This window comes from Giraffa tippelskirchi, chromosome 12 (genome assembly GCF_054371585.1).
Source record: "Giraffa tippelskirchi isolate mGirTip1 chromosome 12, T2T-mGirTip1v1.2.pri, whole genome shotgun sequence".
NCBI lineage: Eukaryota > Metazoa > Chordata > Mammalia > Artiodactyla > Giraffidae > Giraffa > Giraffa tippelskirchi.
Genome location: NC_137286.1, coordinates 91,839,312 through 91,858,287, shown reverse-complemented (window position 1 = coordinate 91,858,287; position 18,976 = coordinate 91,839,312). Strand labels below are relative to the sequence as shown.

Genomic DNA, 18,976 nt, shown 5'->3' with positions numbered 1-18,976 from the left:
AAGGAAAAGGAGAGAAAATAGCTGAGCAGGGAAACGCAGTGTCACACGTTCCCCATCCAGCTGGGACCTTTGATGGAACAGCGAGGAAGGTATTTGCCCCCCGGGGTGCTTCAAGCCAGCCAGGGAGCTTGCTTTTTAAAGCTCAGGGCACGCTCCCTCACCTCTTCAGGTGGTTTATGGCATCTCGGTTATTGGATGTGAAAGTTCCCCCCATGAGAGATGCCCGGGTTGCCCGCCTGACCGAGCCCACACTCGCTGGGATTCCGGGATTCAGAGGCCCCCGGGAAGGCAGATGGGGGAAGTCCTGCAGGTTGGCTCCCGCGCCCCCAGCTAGATCAAGAGGTGCCGCGCAGGCAGCTGGAAGGCACCCACAGAGAGAAACCCAGCACCATGCTCAGAAAGCTCCACTCCATCTTTCACTCCGGCCCGCACAGGAAGGCAGAAGTGGCGGAGAGCCCTTACTACCACTGCCCCAGCCCCGCCGTCAGGCTGATCCGCAGCAGCTCCGTGTACGTGGTCGGGGACCACGGCGAGAAGTTCAGCGAGTCCTTAAAGAAATACCGGAGCGCCGGCAGCATGGACACCAGCCTGTACTACCTGCAGCAGGAGGGGGACCGCGCGTGGATGCTCTCGCGCACCCAGGACTGCCTGCAGTACTTACAGGAGCTGCTGGCCTTGCGCAAGAAATACCTTAGCAGCCTCAACGACCCGAAGCCTAGCCGCGCCCCGGGCGTCTCCTCCACCTCCTCGAAATCCTCCAGGGGCGTGAAGAAGTCCGCCGCCAAAGAAATGAAGGTAAGTGCCACTGTGGGCTTTCCTGGTGGCTCAGATGGTAAAGAAATTGCCTGCAATGCAGGAGACCCGGGTTCGATCTCTGGTCAGGATGATGCCCTGGAGGAGGAAATGGCAACCCACTCCAGTATTCTTGCCTGGAGAATCCCACGGACAGAGGAGCCTGGTGGGCTATAGTCCTTGGGATCAGTCGGACATGGCTGAACAACTAACACTTTTTCAATTTCTTTGAAGTGCCCCCAAGAAATACTATGGACAAGAGAATTTTTCCGAGAGGCGAGTGGGAACCCTGGTTCATCCAAGCATGCTTAATTAATCTGCGTGTTCTGGGCACCAGCTCCAAGACCTCAGAGAGTCTCCATGGCCATCTCCCCGGCCTGGGAAGGGTGGCTGGTCCCATGCTGTTTTCGCGTGGAGGCCACAGGGGGGAGTCAGTTTCTGGCATCCCCAAAGCAGCCCATGAGGAGGGCTTGGGCTCGGTCTTCAGGCCAACAGTTTGCCTGTCACTTACTGCCCACTTCCTGGGTGAGAGAAGGCTTTTATGACATTTGTGTGACAGCACCTCACTTCTCAACAAGTTATTGTTGCTGCTTTTATTATTACAATCACATCTGAAAGTCCTGGTGAAAAGCAAACCTTGGGAGGATTTGCTTTGTCTGTGTGGGGTACTCAGGTACTCAGGGGACCCAGTCACAGCCTCAGAGAGAGTCTGTGACTCCAGGAGACTCAACGACAACTTTGCTGGGCACTGCAGTCCTCCTGCCCAGGCAGACCAAGCAGGAAATCAGTGAAGGGAATGACCTGCATTTTATGGCTTCCCTAGTGGCTCAGACGGTAAAGAATCTGCCTGCAATGGAGACCTGGGTTCGGCCCCTGGGTCAGGAAGATCCCCTGGAGAAGGGAATAGCTACCCATTCCAGTGTTCTTACCTGGAGAACTCCACGGACAGAGGAGCTTAGTAGACAACAGTCCATGGGGTCACAAGAGTCAGACGTGACTGAGTGACTAACACTTTCACTGGTACTTATCACAGTGTTTGTACACATTATGTTTTTTGGAGATAATTCCAATAACACCAGAAGAGAAGGGGGGAGAAAGTCCCTCGGGATCACAGAAGAATAAGCTGAGGCTCAGTGACCAGATTTTGCTAAGACCCAAATCTCATTGTTACTTGTTCCTTTGTTCCTTAAAAAAAATTTTCTTTTTAATGTCTGAAGTTTGAGGCTGTTTCAAATCCCCATCAATCGTTCTCCTGAGCTCTAAGGTGTTCAGAGCAGGCCTTTCTGCCCTCTCACCTGCTACCCCATCCTGGCTGCCTCCCCAGAGTGTCCTGCAGGCCTGCAAGTCCCATTAACACTGACCAACGGGTCTGTTATCAGATCTCTAGGGCTTGGCCTCACCCAACTGGTTTCAACTGTCTGCGTTTTAACCCATGCGGGAGCAGTTTAAATAACCATTTGAGCTCTCAAAGTAGGTCAGTGTTGGGGCCCATATGAAGTATCCTATTCTCAGGTATGGGTACTGATCTTGCAGCCAGCCAGTTGTAGATGTGGGGGCCTGACACCCCTCCTTCGGGGCTACCTCCTCCTTGAGGGCCACCTCCTCCTTTGTGGTCACCTCCAGTGACAGAGGGGGTCACCACAGCTTCTGGACTCCTCTCCAGCCTGACTCTCCTGGGATTCTCAGCTCCGGTTAGACTCCCTCCAGGCATTTTATGCCTGCGTGTGTACTAAGCTGCTTCAGTCATGTCTGACTGTTTGCAACCCCCTGGACTGTAGCCTGCTCAGTTCCTCTGTCCATGGGATTCTCCCAAGAATACTGGAGTGGGTTGCCATGCCCTCCTCCAGGGGATCTTCGTGATCCAGGGACCAAAGCCACGTCTCCTGGGTCTCTTGCAGTGGCCGGTGGGTTCACTAGCACCACCTCAGAAGCCCTGTGGTCTCTGTAGCCTTGAAATATTGAGTCTGTTCTGTCAACTTGTGTGCTAGGGAGAAAGCTGGGGACAGAGTGTGAGAACAGCTGTAAAAGGATCTTCATAATGAATAGGTACCATGTCTTCAAATCATTTCAGCAGAAATACGTCCTTACTTCCTAATCATTCTACAGAGGGTCTGAGCAGATTCACACACCAGCGGCATAAGGTGGCAACAGACACTGGAAAGCTGGGAGAGAAAAAGCATCCACAGAAAACCGAGACCGCTCAAGAAAACACACAAATCCTACCGCTGGGTTTGGCTTTGCACTTCCCGGGAGCTACAACGTAAAAAGGGCAGGACTTATTTCAAAATTCTGACTGTCTAAGAGGAAGAACCATACCTATTGTTTAGAGGAATCCAGATTTTTCCCAGCTTTAAATTCTAAACTTTCTCATAGAGGATCTGATACCGAGAACTGTGGGAGACGTCATTTGGAACCCCCTCACTGATATTTTAGTAACAATTCATCAATAAGTGTATCATTCCTTCTTTCCTTCCTTCACTTAACAACCCATATTTATTGAGCACATACTCTGTGCCAGGAACTCTTCAAGATGCTGCTAAAGGAGCCAAAGTTCTTATTCTCCTGGGTGATCATTCTTGTGGGAAAAGCAGGCAGTGGCCCAGGATGCAGATTTCTGGAGGCGATTTCTCAGAGCCCTGGCTGGTGACCACCAAGTCGCACAAGGCGTGTATCCTAGTGAGGAACTAGGGAAGGGACCTGGCTGTGTAACTCCTGCAGGTCCTTTTGGACCCAGCGGGGGATTCAGATGCCAGAGGCATGGGGGTTGGGGTGGGGGGGCCACACGCCCTTCCAAAATCTCTGTCAGGTTGTGGTGCCCCCTCTGAGAGGAAGAAGCCCGTGAGGGGTTAACAGCTGTCCCGCTGTGTTTCCTGCTATTTTCCCCCTCATCCCAGCACTTTGGAAAGCGAATTGCTCTGCTTCAGCCTGCTTTGGGGTCTGGTCTGGGACAAGACCGGCCTCAGCGTGTTTCTCCCCTCATCTCGTTCCCGTGGCAACGCCTGCAAGCTGCCAGAGGTCTCTGGGTTACTTCCCTTCTCTCTTTTCACTCCTCCTCATAACACATCACTTTCTCTCAAGCTTGGCTTTTTTTTTTTTTTTTTTTTCTGAGGGGGTGGTAAAATAACCATAACCCAGTATTTACCATTTTCAACATGGCATTTCATAGCACCTTAAATGACTGCTTTTCAGTGTCCTCAGATTATGGGTAATGAGGTCTATCACAGTCAATGAATTATGAAATTAAGTGCTTTTCTTTGATATGATATACATTTCTTTTAAAGAAAAATGTGTAACCCTGTGTAATATCAAATGGTTAACTGCCAGACAGAAATCAGAGCTCTTTACCCCAGAGCTTTCTGTAAGCTTTTCCAAATGATCATTTATATAGACCCATGATAATTCAGCCCAAAGACAGTAAGCCCTAATTAACATATTTTTAGAATGCTTTTCAAAGTAAATTAGTAGCAACTAGAAAATGCATTCCTTTAAGAGGTCATGGAGGCTCTAAAAATACTTCATGTAGGAATTAGGAGAATGTTTTTATAAAATGTTTGACACCTATCTTTTATTTCTTAAAATATAACTCTCTTTAAAATTCTTGAAATAATTAAAATTTACCAAAACAATTAAAAGTTACCATTTGAACCATTTTTAAGTGTGCAATTGACTGGCATTAAGCACAATGCTGTGTAGCCCACTACTCTCCATTCCCAGAAAATTTTCATTAGCCCAGACAGAAAGTCTGGGCCCATTAAACAGTAACTCCCCGTTTTCCCTTTCCCCTCGCCTTCTGTATTCTACTTTCTGTCTCTATGAATTTGCCTATTCTAGGAACCTCATATAAATGGAATCACACAGTACTTGTCCATCTGTGACTGGCTTCTTTCTCTTAGCATAGTGTTTTCAAGGTTCATCCGTGTTGTCAGAACCTCCGTCCTTTCTAACAGTCCATGAGCTTGGGTTTTTTAAAATATTTATTTTTATTTATTTATTTGGCTGCACCAGGTCTTCATTGCAGCATGTGGGATCTTTAGTTGTGGTCTGTGGACTCTTAGTTGCAGTACATGGGATCTAGTTCCCCGACCAGGGAGCAAACCCTGGGTCCCTGCATTTAGAGTGCATAGTCTTTGCCCCTGAACCACCAGGGAGCTTGGATTTTGATAGGAGATGAGGAGGGAAAGTTTGAGATTATGCTCTGATTTTGTCCGGAGTGCTCGACAGCACTTGGGGAATTCACTGAGGATTGCTCCCCACATTTTTAGGGCCAGATGAACAGGTGAACAGCCGACATCCCTCTGTGAGAACTGAGCCACCCACGGGGACCTGAGTGAACCACAGTGTCTGGGCTACCAGGGAGGCAGTTTGGGGTTGGCTGCAATGCACTCAAGAAACTCTGCCCTCCTGGTCACCTACCCCAGTCAGAAGAAATGTCTTTATTTCTGTGTGTCATCTAGCTCCAAGCAGCTTAGATTCCCGATATGTCTGCCTGGATGAATGAACCAGCTGTTCAGTGTACACCTCTCCCAGCACCAATCCCCTTTCCACCCCCCACCCCCCAACTAAAGAAATTCACCTGCTATGAGAATAGTTTAAACAGAACCAGTGGAATTCTGGAGAATGCCTGCCAAATGTGATTGATTTTTATTTAAAGTAGTTTTGCTCTGATAATGGATAGCTTTCAGAATAAATTTTCTGTCATTGGCCGTTCAATCCTGGTTCATGAAATAAGACCATGTCAACAGCAAGTAGATTTTTTTTCTCCTCTACGGTAGAAAGATCTGAATCCAATTCACTTAAGAAGATTCTAAATCATCCATCTATAAATGGCATATGGGATGGCGAAGCAGGTCCTGGATTTCCATATACCATTGGGAATTATTTTTCAGTTCTGTTGGGGAGAATTTCTGCAAACATGGTGATATGAAACTGCAGGTTTTCTGTGAGCATCAGTTACTGGAGGTCTCTAGTACTGGGCCTGTATCTGGTTGGCAGAGTTAAAGGGCAGTAAACATTCAACATGAACTGCAAAGAATTTCTATTATGCTTGGCCGAGTTCCCCAGAAGATGGCAGACGGTAAAATAATGACTGATAACAGAGTGTCCAATTCCTGCAGCCCCTCTCAGTCAGATCACAAGATGGGTAATTATACCCCAATCTATCTTCCAGACACCTGCTGCTTGCTCAGCTTAGAAACAACATTCTTCCTCCCATTTTCCTCTCCACTACATCCCACTCACCCGGCTAACTTCTTGTCTTTTAAGACAGCAGAGAAAGCACTACCCCAGGAAGCCATTTCTCACGTCCACAGTCTAACACAGTGGACCTCTCCCTTCCCTGGGTCTGGCCCTTAACTCAGCACTTAGCTCCCAGCACCTAGGACTCAGCATGCATCACTGTAATTGTCTGGTCATTTGCTGCGTCTGCTTCTGGCCATGAGCTCCTTGAATGGAGTCACCATGTCTTATTTATCTTTTTATCTCCAGCTTCTAGTGAAGCTCCAGGCATACAGTAACTCAATAAACAAATAACCTAAGAAACCCCAGTTGTAATTTAAGAAGAAAAGTGAAAGGTTTATGGGAAACTTGAAAAAGTAATACGTCTATGGTTTTCAGTGAGTGGAAAATTATCTTTTGCTTTTAATAGAGTAGAATATATTTGAGTGTATTCAGATGAACTGATATCCTAATAATTAAAGTTTCCCGTGTGTAATGAGTCAGAGTTTACCATACAAAGGACACTTTTTTTGGTAAACACTTTTTCTAAGTTATATGTACTCATTAAATGAAATTTATAAAACACAAAAAACTTGAAGAAAATTGAAATAACTTAGAATCATATCATCCAGAATAATCACTCTAAAATGTTTAAATATATTTTCTTTCAATCATTTATTTCTTGAATAGTTGTAGATATGTATAGTAGTGTTGCCAGATAAAATAGAAGATGCCTATTTAAATTTGGATTTCAGATAAATGATGGATTTTTTAAAATATAATTATGTCCATATCCTGCAATGCAGGATACCCGGATTTGATCCCTGGGTTGGGAAGATCCCCTGGAGAAGGAAATGGCAACCCACTCCGGTATCCTTGCCTGGAAAATCCCATGGACAGAAGAGCCTGGCGGGCTGTACAGTCCATGGGGTCACAAAGAGTTGGACACCACTGAGCGACTGACACACGTCCATATAATATTTGGTATATATTAATAGCAAAAATTTATAGCTTATGTAAAATTGAAATTTAACTGCCATTAAGTATTTTTAGTTGATGAATTTCACAACTTTTATGTGTGTATATGTATAAATTTACTAAATTTGGCTCATACCGTATACTTTTTAATAATTTATATTTTGGGTTCTTTTCTAGAATTAACTTGTTTTTGAAAACTGAAGTTTTAATGGCAAAAATTTAATTCACAACCCTTTAAACAGTTGTTAAATGTTATGAATGAATTCATCTTACATTGTCTATAAAGGCATTTTTTGGACAGTTATTCCTTAGTGTGATTAACAGGTCAAAGGTTAAAAGTCATTCATTTTTAAAGGCTCTTCTACATATTGTTTTCCAGAAATATTTTATAATTTATGCTTTCAACAACAGTGAATTAGAAAGCTCTTCTTATTGCATTTTATCAACACCAAGTAGTGTCATTAATTTTTAAAGTCTATTAATTTAGATAATTTAGTAGATAAACTGAATTATCTTATGTACTTTTTTTGAATTATTGCTTGAGCAAAGAATGGCCCTCTTGTTTTATCAAACCATTGTGTACTCTTGATTAATGGTTGCCTGTTCATGTCTTTATACATTTTTGGCTCTAGCAAATTTTTTTTTATTTATACAGACTCACATCAAGAATGTGAACACATTGTCTGCCACATGGTTAAAAATATTTTCTCAAAATTATATATAGTTTAATTTTACTTGACAGTGCAATTTTATTTATCATTAAAAATACTACCAATTTTTATATATAGTTCAATATGTCAGCTTTTGTCTTTGATACTTCTTTGTTTCATGCTTAGAAAGCCCTTGTATGTCTCAAGGTTATTTACATATTTGCCATTTTCCTCCTTTTTTGTTTAATAGTTCCATAAAAACCCCAACCCTCTTATCTATCAGCAATTTATTTTTACACATAATGGGATGTGAGAATCCTATTTGAAATTTTTCCCAGATAGCAAAGATTCAACACCATTTATTGACAAATCTATCCCTTCTCTCATTGGATTGTAATGTTTCACTTATCATGTGTGAAGAGTTTTATACTATGCTTCAAGGCTATTAATCCAGTTCTATTAGTTGGGCTTCGAAGAGTTTCATAAGTGTGAGCAAAAAACATTCAGTTACTGTTTTGCTAAAGTGAAAGGATCATTTAGGTGACCTTTAAGGGGAGGAGTGGAGGAGGTACCAGGTACTAGCAAAGGAAATACTGGCTTTAAGATGATAATGCTGTAGAAAAAAAGACAGCTTGTCAGACTGTGAGTCTGCAACCTCTAATACCAAACACAGAAGAGGTACAGCTATGCTTCCAAAATGATTGTAGCACTTAGCTATCAGAGGTAATTCCCAGGTTTAGTTACTTGAGTTTGTGACAAACCCTGCCCCTCTTTTGCATCTCTTTGGTCTGATTTTCTCAGCTCTATTGTCTACATCACTATTATTACTGAAGTATAGTTGATTTACAATGTTGTGCCAATCTCTGCTGTACAGCAAAGTGACTCAGTTATATATATGTATACATTCTTTTTAATATTCTCTTCCATTATGGTTTATCACAGGATATTGAACGTAGTTCCCTGTGCTATACAATAGGACCTTGCTGTTTATCCGTCCTGTATCTAATAGCTTCTGTCTGCTAACCCCAAACTCCCAGTCCTTCCCACCTCCCTCCACCTTGGAACCATAAGTCTGTTCTTTATGTCTGTGAGTCTGTTTGTGGTTTGTAGATAGGTTCATTTGTGCCATTTACAGTTCTTGTTTCTTAAGCTCCCATTCTTTTTATCATGAACCCCTCTTCAATGATGGGTGCACATTTCCCTAGGTGTTGTGATATAAAAGGGGTAAGTATAACATTGGACTTGATCATAAATAGCCATTCCAAGGATGGCAGAAGCAAAGAGGATATATTTGAGCTTTTAAAGCTTATCCTGAAGGGCTTCTTTTGAGAACATTACATTGCTTATGGATAAATTTCAACTGGTTTGCATTTCATTTCACCCAGCTGAATGAGCCAAGGGAAAATGGTCTCTCCTGTCCAGCCAGACCAGTTGCACACCTGATCCTGGAAATTTCATCGCAATGCATTGACATTTTGATTTCCAGATGTTATTAGCTCAAGGTTGTATTATTAACATTCTGTGAAACTAAGAGGTACAGAGTTCTCTTTGTCAAGTTAAATCCAAAGGTATAAGCTAGCATCATAAAAACTGTTGGAGAATATAAACATTAGATGATAGCATATATACAGCGTACATTTATTCATTCAACAAATTACTCTGTGTCAGGCACTGAAATAGGTGCCCAACATTCGTAGATGGAAAGACAGCCCATCTGCACTGATACAGCCCATAATCTGAAGCACCATAATCTCAGCCTCTGGCCTGAACCACACTGATGTGTTGAAACAGAAATGGGTAGAATAACAACAAGAATGTTGGAAGCTGGGTGTATCCTACAGCCTGTGTCATGTAGGTAGTGGTTGGCAATGAGAGAGAGAGAGTTAGTTGCACAGTTGTGTTTGACTCTTTGCAATTCCATGGACTGTAGCCTGCCAGGCTCCTCTGTCCATGGAATTCTCCAGGCAAGAGTACCGGAGTTGGTTGCCATTTCCTTCTCCAGGGAATTTTCCCAACCTAGGGTTCAAACCCAGGTCTCCTGCATTGCAAGCAGATTCTTTACCAACTGAGCCACTAGGGAAGGCAATGAGCATCTATCCAAAGACAATCTATCTGTGAGTGTCATTTGCCAAAGCTATTTCATAGACATGGTTGAGAATCACGAGTCTATCATGTGACATTCCTTATATGTGGTATCTAAAAGGAAATGATACAAATGAACTTACTTATGAAACAGAGAGACTCACAGACTTGGACAACAAACTTGTGGTTGCTAGGGGGAAGGATGAGGGAAGTGATAGGGAGTTTGGGAAGGTCAGGTACACACCATATATATTTATATGCTATATTTAAAATGGATAACGAACAAGGACCTATACCTATTGTATAGCCCATGGAACTCTGCTCAATGTTATGTGGCAGCCTGGATGGGAGAGGGTTTGAGGGAGAATGGATACATGTATGTGTATGACTGAGTCCCTTGCTGTTCACCTGAAACGATCATAGCATTGTTAATCAGCCATACCCCAAAACAAAATGAAAGGTTCAAAAACAAAAAGAATCATGGGCCTGGTGTGCGACTATGAGGGTTTCATACAATGTTGCTGTCCACATAAACATAGAAAAGAGGTGTCCATGTCTCTCTGCTGCAGGGTGAAAGCGTCAGAGAGGAGGTGCCATGTAAGGTGACCCCTGGGGAAGTGAGGGGGGTGGGCCCCAAGTATGAGAAGGGAGGAGGCAGCTTGATGTTTCATGGTGGTCCTCGTGGCTTTGGGTAGGTTTGGAATCTACCCAACCTACCCTAACCTCTGACAAAATGTTGCTGCTTACACCTACATGTTCGTTTTGGAGCATCCAAACCTCTTGGAGACAAATACTGACAGAAACCAGAAGAAAGTAAACAGATTGGAGAAGCTGAAGGGCCCAAAGGGCAGGTGAGACCAGGCAGGATGGGAGCAGATGTGAAATGCAGAAAAATACACTGCCTTGGGGGGCTCAAGTGTTACAAGGAGAAATACAGTGGAGTTTGGTTTGGAAAAGTGCAAGGGTTTCATCTGGGGAAAGTAATCTGAAACCCAGGCTTGTTGTGAAGGAGTTGGACAGGGAGGCTTGGAAAATGATGACCTTAAGGCCACTGAAGGTTAAATGTGAAAGGCAAACTTGAGTGGAGTTGGCAACATAATACAGATGCTCTCAGAGAAAGCTCGATGCCCTGGGGCTGTGGGGCTGAAGGAACACGGGCCCCGTGGCAGTCAGGCTTGAGCAGGTGCCCCAGAAAGCAGGCGTGCAGCAGTCTTTCCAAAGAAGTAGCTGAAAAATTCTGGGCCAGGAAAAGTCAAAATGGGAAGGAAGGCAATCCAGTTTTATTTAAGAGTATTGAGTTCAGAGAGGGAGAACTATTTTGGCTCTCACCCAACGGTGTGGGTGACTGAAGTCCCATTTTGTCCACCCACTGCTTTGTAAAGCAGATTTTCTGTGATCTTAGCCTGAACTCTGAACCCTGAGCTTCAGTTGATGAAGATCTTGTGCTAGTGGTCTCACTTGCAGACCAAGAGAATGTCTTAACAGAGGCAAGAAAGGCCCAGGGAAGCTGCAGGAAAGGCTGGAAAAGTTAGAATCAGCCTGAGTTGAAAAAAGACTTGAAAAGGCCCAGGGAGCCTAGACTTGCAGGTTAGCCTTGGTGTCACCAAGCCAGGCTCATCTACCTAATTCAAACCCGAACACTGAGATGTCAGGGTTTGCAGCAAAGGGAAGGTTTATCCACAAGGCAGCCGAGCGAGGAGATGGGGGACAAATTCAGATCTTCCTCCAGGAAAGCAAGGGACTCAGGTATTTATGGGATAAAGAAGCAGGGTGGCCTGGGGCTTTGGGAGCTCGGGGAAAAGTGACTGGAAATAAGGAAAAAAAGGGAGCAATTGTCATTCTGTGCAGGCATAGCTAGGGTGCAAGCCTCTGCATGCTCAAAAATGCAGGCGCTTAGCATCATCTGAGGGAGAAAGAGCTGTCTCAGCCACGTCTTGATGGTCTGATAGGAGCTGGTCAGATAAGGCGTTCAAGGCAGAGGGACTAGCAAGGGGAAACACAGGGAGCTGCCTCCAGAGAGGAGTCTTCCGGTCATCTGACTGTGGGAGGGTGGCCTGGCCCGCTGAATCCATGCAGACTGTCAACCAGCCCCTTAGTTTTCCCTCCCAGTCCTTGGGGTACCTGGGGCTGCCAAGTTTGGAACATTCCTGGTTTTGAGGGTCAAACTGTGCCCCTTCTCAAGTGTTTCCAACTCCGCCCCGCGCCCCGCCCCACGCCCACCCCCATGGCTCTCTGGAAGGTAAGTTCCTCTGCTCTATTATAGCAATTCCTCCTCTTCGACTGCTTTCCATTTGCCAGGAACTCTTGGTATCTCTCACACTGATGACCTCTCTCTTGTTCTCTTTGTCACTGAGTTTTAATACCACCCCCCACAACTTTCATTTCCTCTTTGAACTGGCCAGGAAAACTACATATGAACAGTTTTCCACTTTTAACAGAAACGGTTCAGTATATTTTGAGGTACTTCAGAAATTTTCTCCAAGAATGCTTCTCACAAATATAAAAGGAAAAAAAAACCCACTATTTAAAGATGCTTCTTGGGAATTCGCTGCTGGTCCGGTGGTTGGGACTCTGTGATTCCACTGCAGGGGACATGGGTTAGATCCTTGGCCAGGGAATGAAGATTCTGCAAGCTGTGGCACAGCCAAAAAAAAAAAAAAGTCCCCTAGTGGTGTAAAATGCATTTTTGTTGTTGTTCAGTCACCCAGTCATGTCTGACTCTTTGTGACCCCATGGACTGCAACACGCCAGGCTCCCCTGTCCTCCACTATCTTCCAGAGTTTGCTCAAAAAATGTATGCTGCTGCTGCTTAGTCGCTTCAGTCACATCCGACTCTTCGCAACCCCATGGACTGCAGCCCACCAGTCTCCCCCATCCATGGGATTTTCCAGGCAAGAGTACTGGAGTGGGTTGCCATTGCCTTTTCCGCAAAAAATGTATATATTTCACCAAAATCTTATGCGTGTATAAAGATGTCATCCTTTAGTTTCCTAACATGAAAATCTGTGATTAAATCACTTTCATTTTTAATACCATCCCACTTTCAAAAGGGCTTCCCTGATAGCTCAGTTGGTAGAGAATCCGCCTGCAACGCAGGAGACCCCAGTTCAATTCCTGGGTCAAGAAGATTCCCCAGAGAAGGGATAGGCTACCTACTCCAGTATTCTTCGGCTTCCCTTGTGGCTCAGCTAGTAAAGAATCCTCCTGAAATGCAGGAGACCTGGGTTTGATCCCTGGGTTGGGAAGATCCCCTGGAGAAGGGAAAGGCTACCCGCTCCAGTATTCTGGCCTGGAGAATTCCATGGACAAGTCCATGGGGTCACAAAGAGTCAGACACGACTGATGGACTTTCACTACTTTCACAATGCACACAAAAAATAAAAGAACACTATACTTGGTCCAAAGAGCCCAGGTTAACACATATTGTCTCTCCTTTTCCTCCCTGAGTTCTCTCACTTCCTCCATTCTTTGGGGAGTTTTTTTTATTAGTTCACATGTTGATTCTGTACCTTCTGTTCTGAGTTCTCCCCCGAAGTCCACCACAGTGCTTGGACTTCCATGATGCCAGTCACTGGTGACTGACTGGGGGCTGTTGTGAAGACGATGATGGTGATGAAGAGGAGGGGGAGGAGGATATCCTGAAGGAGAATGGATCAGGACAGAACCCGGAACCTGGTCTGGCTTTCAGCAGATTTCTTAAACACTTTATATTGTATTCATATCATTGCTTTCACTTTTCAAACAATCATACCAATTTGTCTTCAGGGTATTCCACGATTGAACCCGAATTTGGTCACTTTACCTACTGATGCCTCTTCTGGAGTGTTTTATTTTCAACATATCTCATCCCCTCTTTCCTGCTGTGAGCATCTCATCACCTGCCCCGGGGAGCTGGACAATCTCCCAATTGGGCTTATCTGCAGGAGACAGGCCAAAAAAAGACAGATTATTTTGCCTAATGGCGGATAACAGTCCCTGACCAAGACAGGCAAATCGGCTCACCCTTTCATGCCCCCACTACCTTGAGATAACGGAAAATCCACTGACCTATAGCAACTGTGGATCTGGAGTATCTACCTTCCTTTCTGGGGCACTTCTTCAAATTTACGTGCAAACCCACAACGTCACTTAAACATTTAGTTTTAGCAACATTTGGTCCTTTTCAGCATCCTTTGTGGAGGGCGCTCCGAGCTGGGCTGGCTCACGCAGCTCTGCCCCTTCCCCCTGCCCTTCACCCCTAGCAGAAAGCCACCCCCAAGAAGTACTCCCAGTTCAGCACGGACGTGGCGGAGGCCATCGCCTTCTTTGACTCCATCATCGCAGAGCTGGATACGGAGAAGCGGCCGCGGGCTGCGGAGGTGGACCTGCAGAATGAAGATGTGGACTTCGATGGTGAGTGCCATCCCCCGGGGCGGGAGGTGGGGGTGGCATGGGGTCTGTGGACTGGACTTCCCCTGATAAAGGGGCAACTCTCATCTGCAAGCCAGAGCCTGGCCCTGAGCTCGCTCTGTGCCTTGGGGCCTTGGCTTCGGCTGTCCCTGCCGCCCCCACTCCGGGGTACTCCCTTCAACCCTCGGGGCCCTGTTTGGACAAAAACTCCTTCTCTGTGGGGCTTCCCTGGTAGCTAGCTGGTAAAGAATCTGCCTGCAGTGCAGTAGCCCGTGGTTTGATTCCTAGTCAGGAAAATCCACTGAAGAAAGGATAGGCTACCCACTCCAGTAATCTTGGGCTTCCCTGGTGGCTCAGCTGGTAAAGAATCACCCGCAATGCAGGAGACCTGGGTTCCATCACTAGGTGGGGAAGATCGCGTGGAGAAGGGAACTGCTACCCACTCCAGTATTCTGGCTCTTTCACGGACAGAGGAGCCTGGCAGGCTACAGTCCTTGGGGTTGCAAAGAGTCGGACATGATTGAGCATGCGTGCACGTCTAGTCCATGGGGTCACAAAGAGTTGAACACCACTGAGTCCTTCTCTGTGGTCCATTTTTCATAGCTGAAGTGGGGTGGAATTTTTAAGCCTCTATGAGGGAAAGCAATAGGGCAACAGTTCAAGCAAGGGATGAGGTGGAGAGTTGTTAAATGGGAACAGAGTATCAGTTTTGCAAGATGAAAAAGTTGTGGAGACCTGTCACACAATGATGTGAATATACTCAACGTGACTGAATATACAATACAAGATGCCTCAGAAGGTACATTTTATGTTATGTATCTGTTACCAGAATTGAAAAAAGAAGAAGAAAAGAGAATGAAAGTGAAAGTTGCTCAGTTGCATGTCTTTGCAACCCCATGGACTATACAGTCCATGGAATTCTCCAGGCCAGAATACTGGAGTGGGTAGCATTTCCCTTCTCCAGGGGATCTTCCCAACCCAGGGATCAAACCCAGGTCTCCCGCATTGCGGGCCAATTCTTTACCAGCTGAGCCACAAGGGAAAAGGGAATAGATAAATTATATTTAACCTATATATTTTATATTTAACCTATGTATTTGATTATGTAGGTTGGCCTTGAACAGCACTGTTTGCTAGACCTGACTCTGATCCTTCACCACTTTGTCACCACTCTGCACCCTACCCCACCCCCCAGGTGCTCCCTCTGTGGCCCCCACCGGCCACCACTCTGCAAGAGTGTGGAGGGCGAGAGAGGGCCAGGGTGCTTGCTCAAGCCCAGCTTGGATTGTTGGAGAAGGTGGGGTGGGGTTGAAGGTGATCCTCGTCTCCTCGCCAAGGTGTATCACGGGCTGCCTCCTGATGGAGAGCGGATAACTCCACCACGTTCATGAGTTGAGCCCATATCCAGTATTCACCTGTCAGTTTCTTTAAACTTTGATTGGCCCTCAGGGCTTCCCTGGTGGCTCAGGGGTATCGAATCCGCCTGCAATGCAGAAGACTTGCGGGAGATGCAGGTTCTATCCCTGGGTCAGGAAGATATCCTAGAAGAGGGCATGGCAACCCCCTCCAGTAGTCTTGCCTAGGAAATCCCACGGACAGAGGAGCCTGGTGGGCTACAGTCCATGGGGTTACAAAGAATTGGACGTGACTAAAGCGATTGAGCACACACATCCATAGAGGACACAAGTGTTATCTTCAGAGTTAAAATTTTTTAATGGAAATGGCTTCATGTGTTTTTCTCTGATAACAAGAATAACACGTGTTCATTGTGAAGCAAGTGAGTCAAACAACATACCAAAGTATAAAGAAGAAAGTAAAGCATTTTCCCTGTAATTCTACCACCCGGAGATAATAATCACTGTTAACGTTTTGGTGTATGTTCTTTCAAAAAAGTTTAAACATAGACTCACTTTATTGTTCTTTTTAAACAAAAATAAGATCTCATGCTTATTTTTTTCATCCACTCTTTTCACTTAATGTACAATACATTGAGGGCATCTTTCCAAGTCAGAAAACATAGGTCTATGTGCTTATCTTTAATGGACACACGCTCGAGCATTTTCTCCTTGCCCCGTAATTGCAGAGTTGAATCGTTCCCTTTGCTCGGCTCTCTGGGCCTTCCTGGTGGCTCAGACGGTATAGAATCCGCTGCAATGCAGGAGAGCCAGGGTCAATCCCTGGGTGGGGAAGATCTCTTGGAGAAGGAAATGGCAACCCACTCCAGTATTCTTGCCTGAAGAATTCCGTGGACAGAGGAGCCTGGCAGGCTGCAGTCCATGGGGTCACAGAGGATTGGATGTGACTGAGCGCCTAAGTGTGAGCACACTAGCACAAGCGGGGCCTTCCTAAGAATTTACTATTTTACATGTGTATTTATTGTGAGTTCTCAGCCCCAGTCGCCCCCTCTGTGACTTTCTGCTCCCCTCTCCCCACCATGGTGAGTCCTCCTTTCCTGGGGGTCCTGCTTCTCTCTTCCAGTGGCCACCAGCTCCCGGGAGCATAGTCTGCACTCCAACTGGATCCTCAGGGTGCCCCGACGGCGCTCCGAGGACGTCACGGGGCACACGACAGCCGGCCAATTCCGGAGGAGCACGGAGCACCGGACCATCGGCATGCAGAGGAGACTCGAGAGGCACCCCATTTACTTGCCCAAGGCTGTGGAAGGGGCCTTCAGCACTTTGAAATTTAAGCCCAAAGCCTGCAAAAAAGAGTAAGTGCTTGGGCCACAGACTGTAACCAAGATGCTCTCATGTCCACCAGACTCTTGAGGGGTGCTTCTTAGGTGCCCTGAACCCCATCCAGTATGGAAAAATTAGTCCCTGTTTATTTAAGGGGAGGGAGGTCTTAGTTAAAAATTTTTGTAATAGCTTACACTTATATTCTAGCTTGGTTCACCTCTGTCCCCAAACTTAACTGTGCCTTTAGCTCTGGATCTGCCTCCCTTTCTAGCCACTTAGCCCTCATGCTTTGTCCATCCTGTTTTGCTGTTTTCCCCAGATGTCACTGATACTCTGTGTGCTACAGATTTTTAATGACAGTTTGGGGTTGAAGCAGGCATAGCACCATGAGGGAACCAACCCTGAACCAATTAGATGGTCCTGCCATAGAAAGGCATCACCAGCCTGGGATGAAGGGCTTCTTCCTGGCCGGGTCTGTGCTGGCTCTCTTGTCCTCATCTCTCGGCCTCTTTCCCTGCAGATGCTCCTCTCCCAAGACAAGTTTCCATCTCTAACTCCCAAATCCCTGGGACTCACTCCTTCAGAGAAATACGTGCACACTTGCTCGGCCACCGCAGGCCACTCTGCAGGGAGCTCACTTCTCACAATAGAAGCGCCTGTCTCGGCTCACCCACCTGTCTTCCTTTGTTTCTACAAGAGCCCTGCAACTCTGATGGGTTCAGGGGTTTTCTAAATGGCCTTTTCCCTCCTCCATAATAAAGGACATGTACTGGACATATGAAACCAGGACTCAGCCCTCATCTCCCATCCTTTCCCTCCAAGGTCGGGTCCCCCCACAGCCCTATGATGACACAGCTCTGTCCTCTACGAGTTCCAGCACAAGGGGAGCATCCGACAGGCTCCATCAGGAGGGTAAATCAGAGCATCCTTTCCCTCTGCAACCGGCCAAGCCAAACCTAGATCCTCTGCCTCATTCCTCCCTTCCAGCCTCGGGAGCTCCAGACAGATCCTCTTCAGCTTCTTGGGAGAAGATACGGACTGGGACTCAGAGCTCTTTGCACCAGAGCCCCCGGCGTCCCCGGGGGAGGACCGCTATGAGACGGAGAACCCCCGAGGGCAGTGGCTGCTTCGGGAGCGACTCTGGGAGCAGACGGTGCCCTGACAGCCTCAGCTAGGCAGCCTGGCTCAGGCTGGGTCCCCCGGAAGGTTTGCTTTCAGCGAAGCAGCAGGTGTGTGATAGAGTTAAAGATGGGTCAAATCAGGTCCTTGAACACGCGGCCTGCCGGTGCCCGGTCAGTGCCAAAGACGGCCGTGCGGCCTCCCGGAGGGCCTGCCCTGGGGCACTTGCAGGGCTCTGCTTTCTCTGCGTGGCCAGGTGGGCCGGTGGTTACCGCCCGACTGGTCTTTAGGAGCAGAAGGAACGGAAGGTCCAGGCTCACTCCTGGCCTCCCCTGGTACAGGGGAGCATCCCGCTTGGTACTGGAAACCAAGAAACGCACCCACCCACTCATCTCTGGGCCCAAGTTTTCAAAGAGAGGCGACTCTTCTGTCCACCGGGCTCAGAAACCCTCTGGTCACCTACTGAGCTTGCTTCTTCTCTGCAGAATGCCGTTTGGGAAGCTGCTTTTTTTGTTTTTTTCACCCTCTTTTCACAGTGTTCTGGAAATTTCTGCTGGATTAGGCTGAAGATGAGGCCAGTGTCCTGGCAGCAGGATGTGGGACGCGGTGTGTGAGGGCCCTGCCTGGGGACCACGCTGTCTCCCCAGCCCCAAAGCTCAGCTCTGCTTCTCACAGAAGGTTGCCTGGGGAAGAAGGAAGATGAAATGATACGTCGTTTCTAATTCTCAGGCCCCAAATCCTAATAGATACTCAGGCAGCCCGTGGATGAAAGCTAGGGCCCTCCCTTTCCCCAATTACGAGGGCAATCAGAACTTTTGGAGTAGAAAGGATTTTGATTTCCGTAACTGTCCAAATTACAGGGACTCCCCTGGTGGTCCACTGCAGGGGGCTGGGTTCCATCCCTGGTTGGGGAACTAGGATCCCATGTGCTGGTGTGGCCAATAAGTAAAAATAAAGAAAAAGAAAAAAACTTAGAAATACAATTTTAAAAAAGAATTACACATGTAGCATATTCTTTGCATTTCTCCTGTACTTTTTTGCAGGTTTGCATGTAGTTTGACTCCCTCAAGTTTG

General features: G+C 46.5%; 1 protein-coding gene across 1 annotated transcript; it reads left to right on the top strand.

Annotated features, from left to right (window-relative positions):
- Positions 1-390: 390 nt before the first annotated feature.
- C12H13orf42 (chromosome 12 C13orf42 homolog) lies at positions 391-17,945 on the top strand. Its single transcript, XM_081549006.1, has 4 exons — positions 391-795; positions 13,961-14,108; positions 16,584-16,815; positions 17,771-17,945. Exons 1-4 carry the CDS (start codon positions 391-393, stop codon positions 17,943-17,945), a joined length of 960 nt encoding a protein of 319 aa, XP_081405132.1.
- Positions 17,946-18,976: the final 1,031 nt, after the last annotated feature.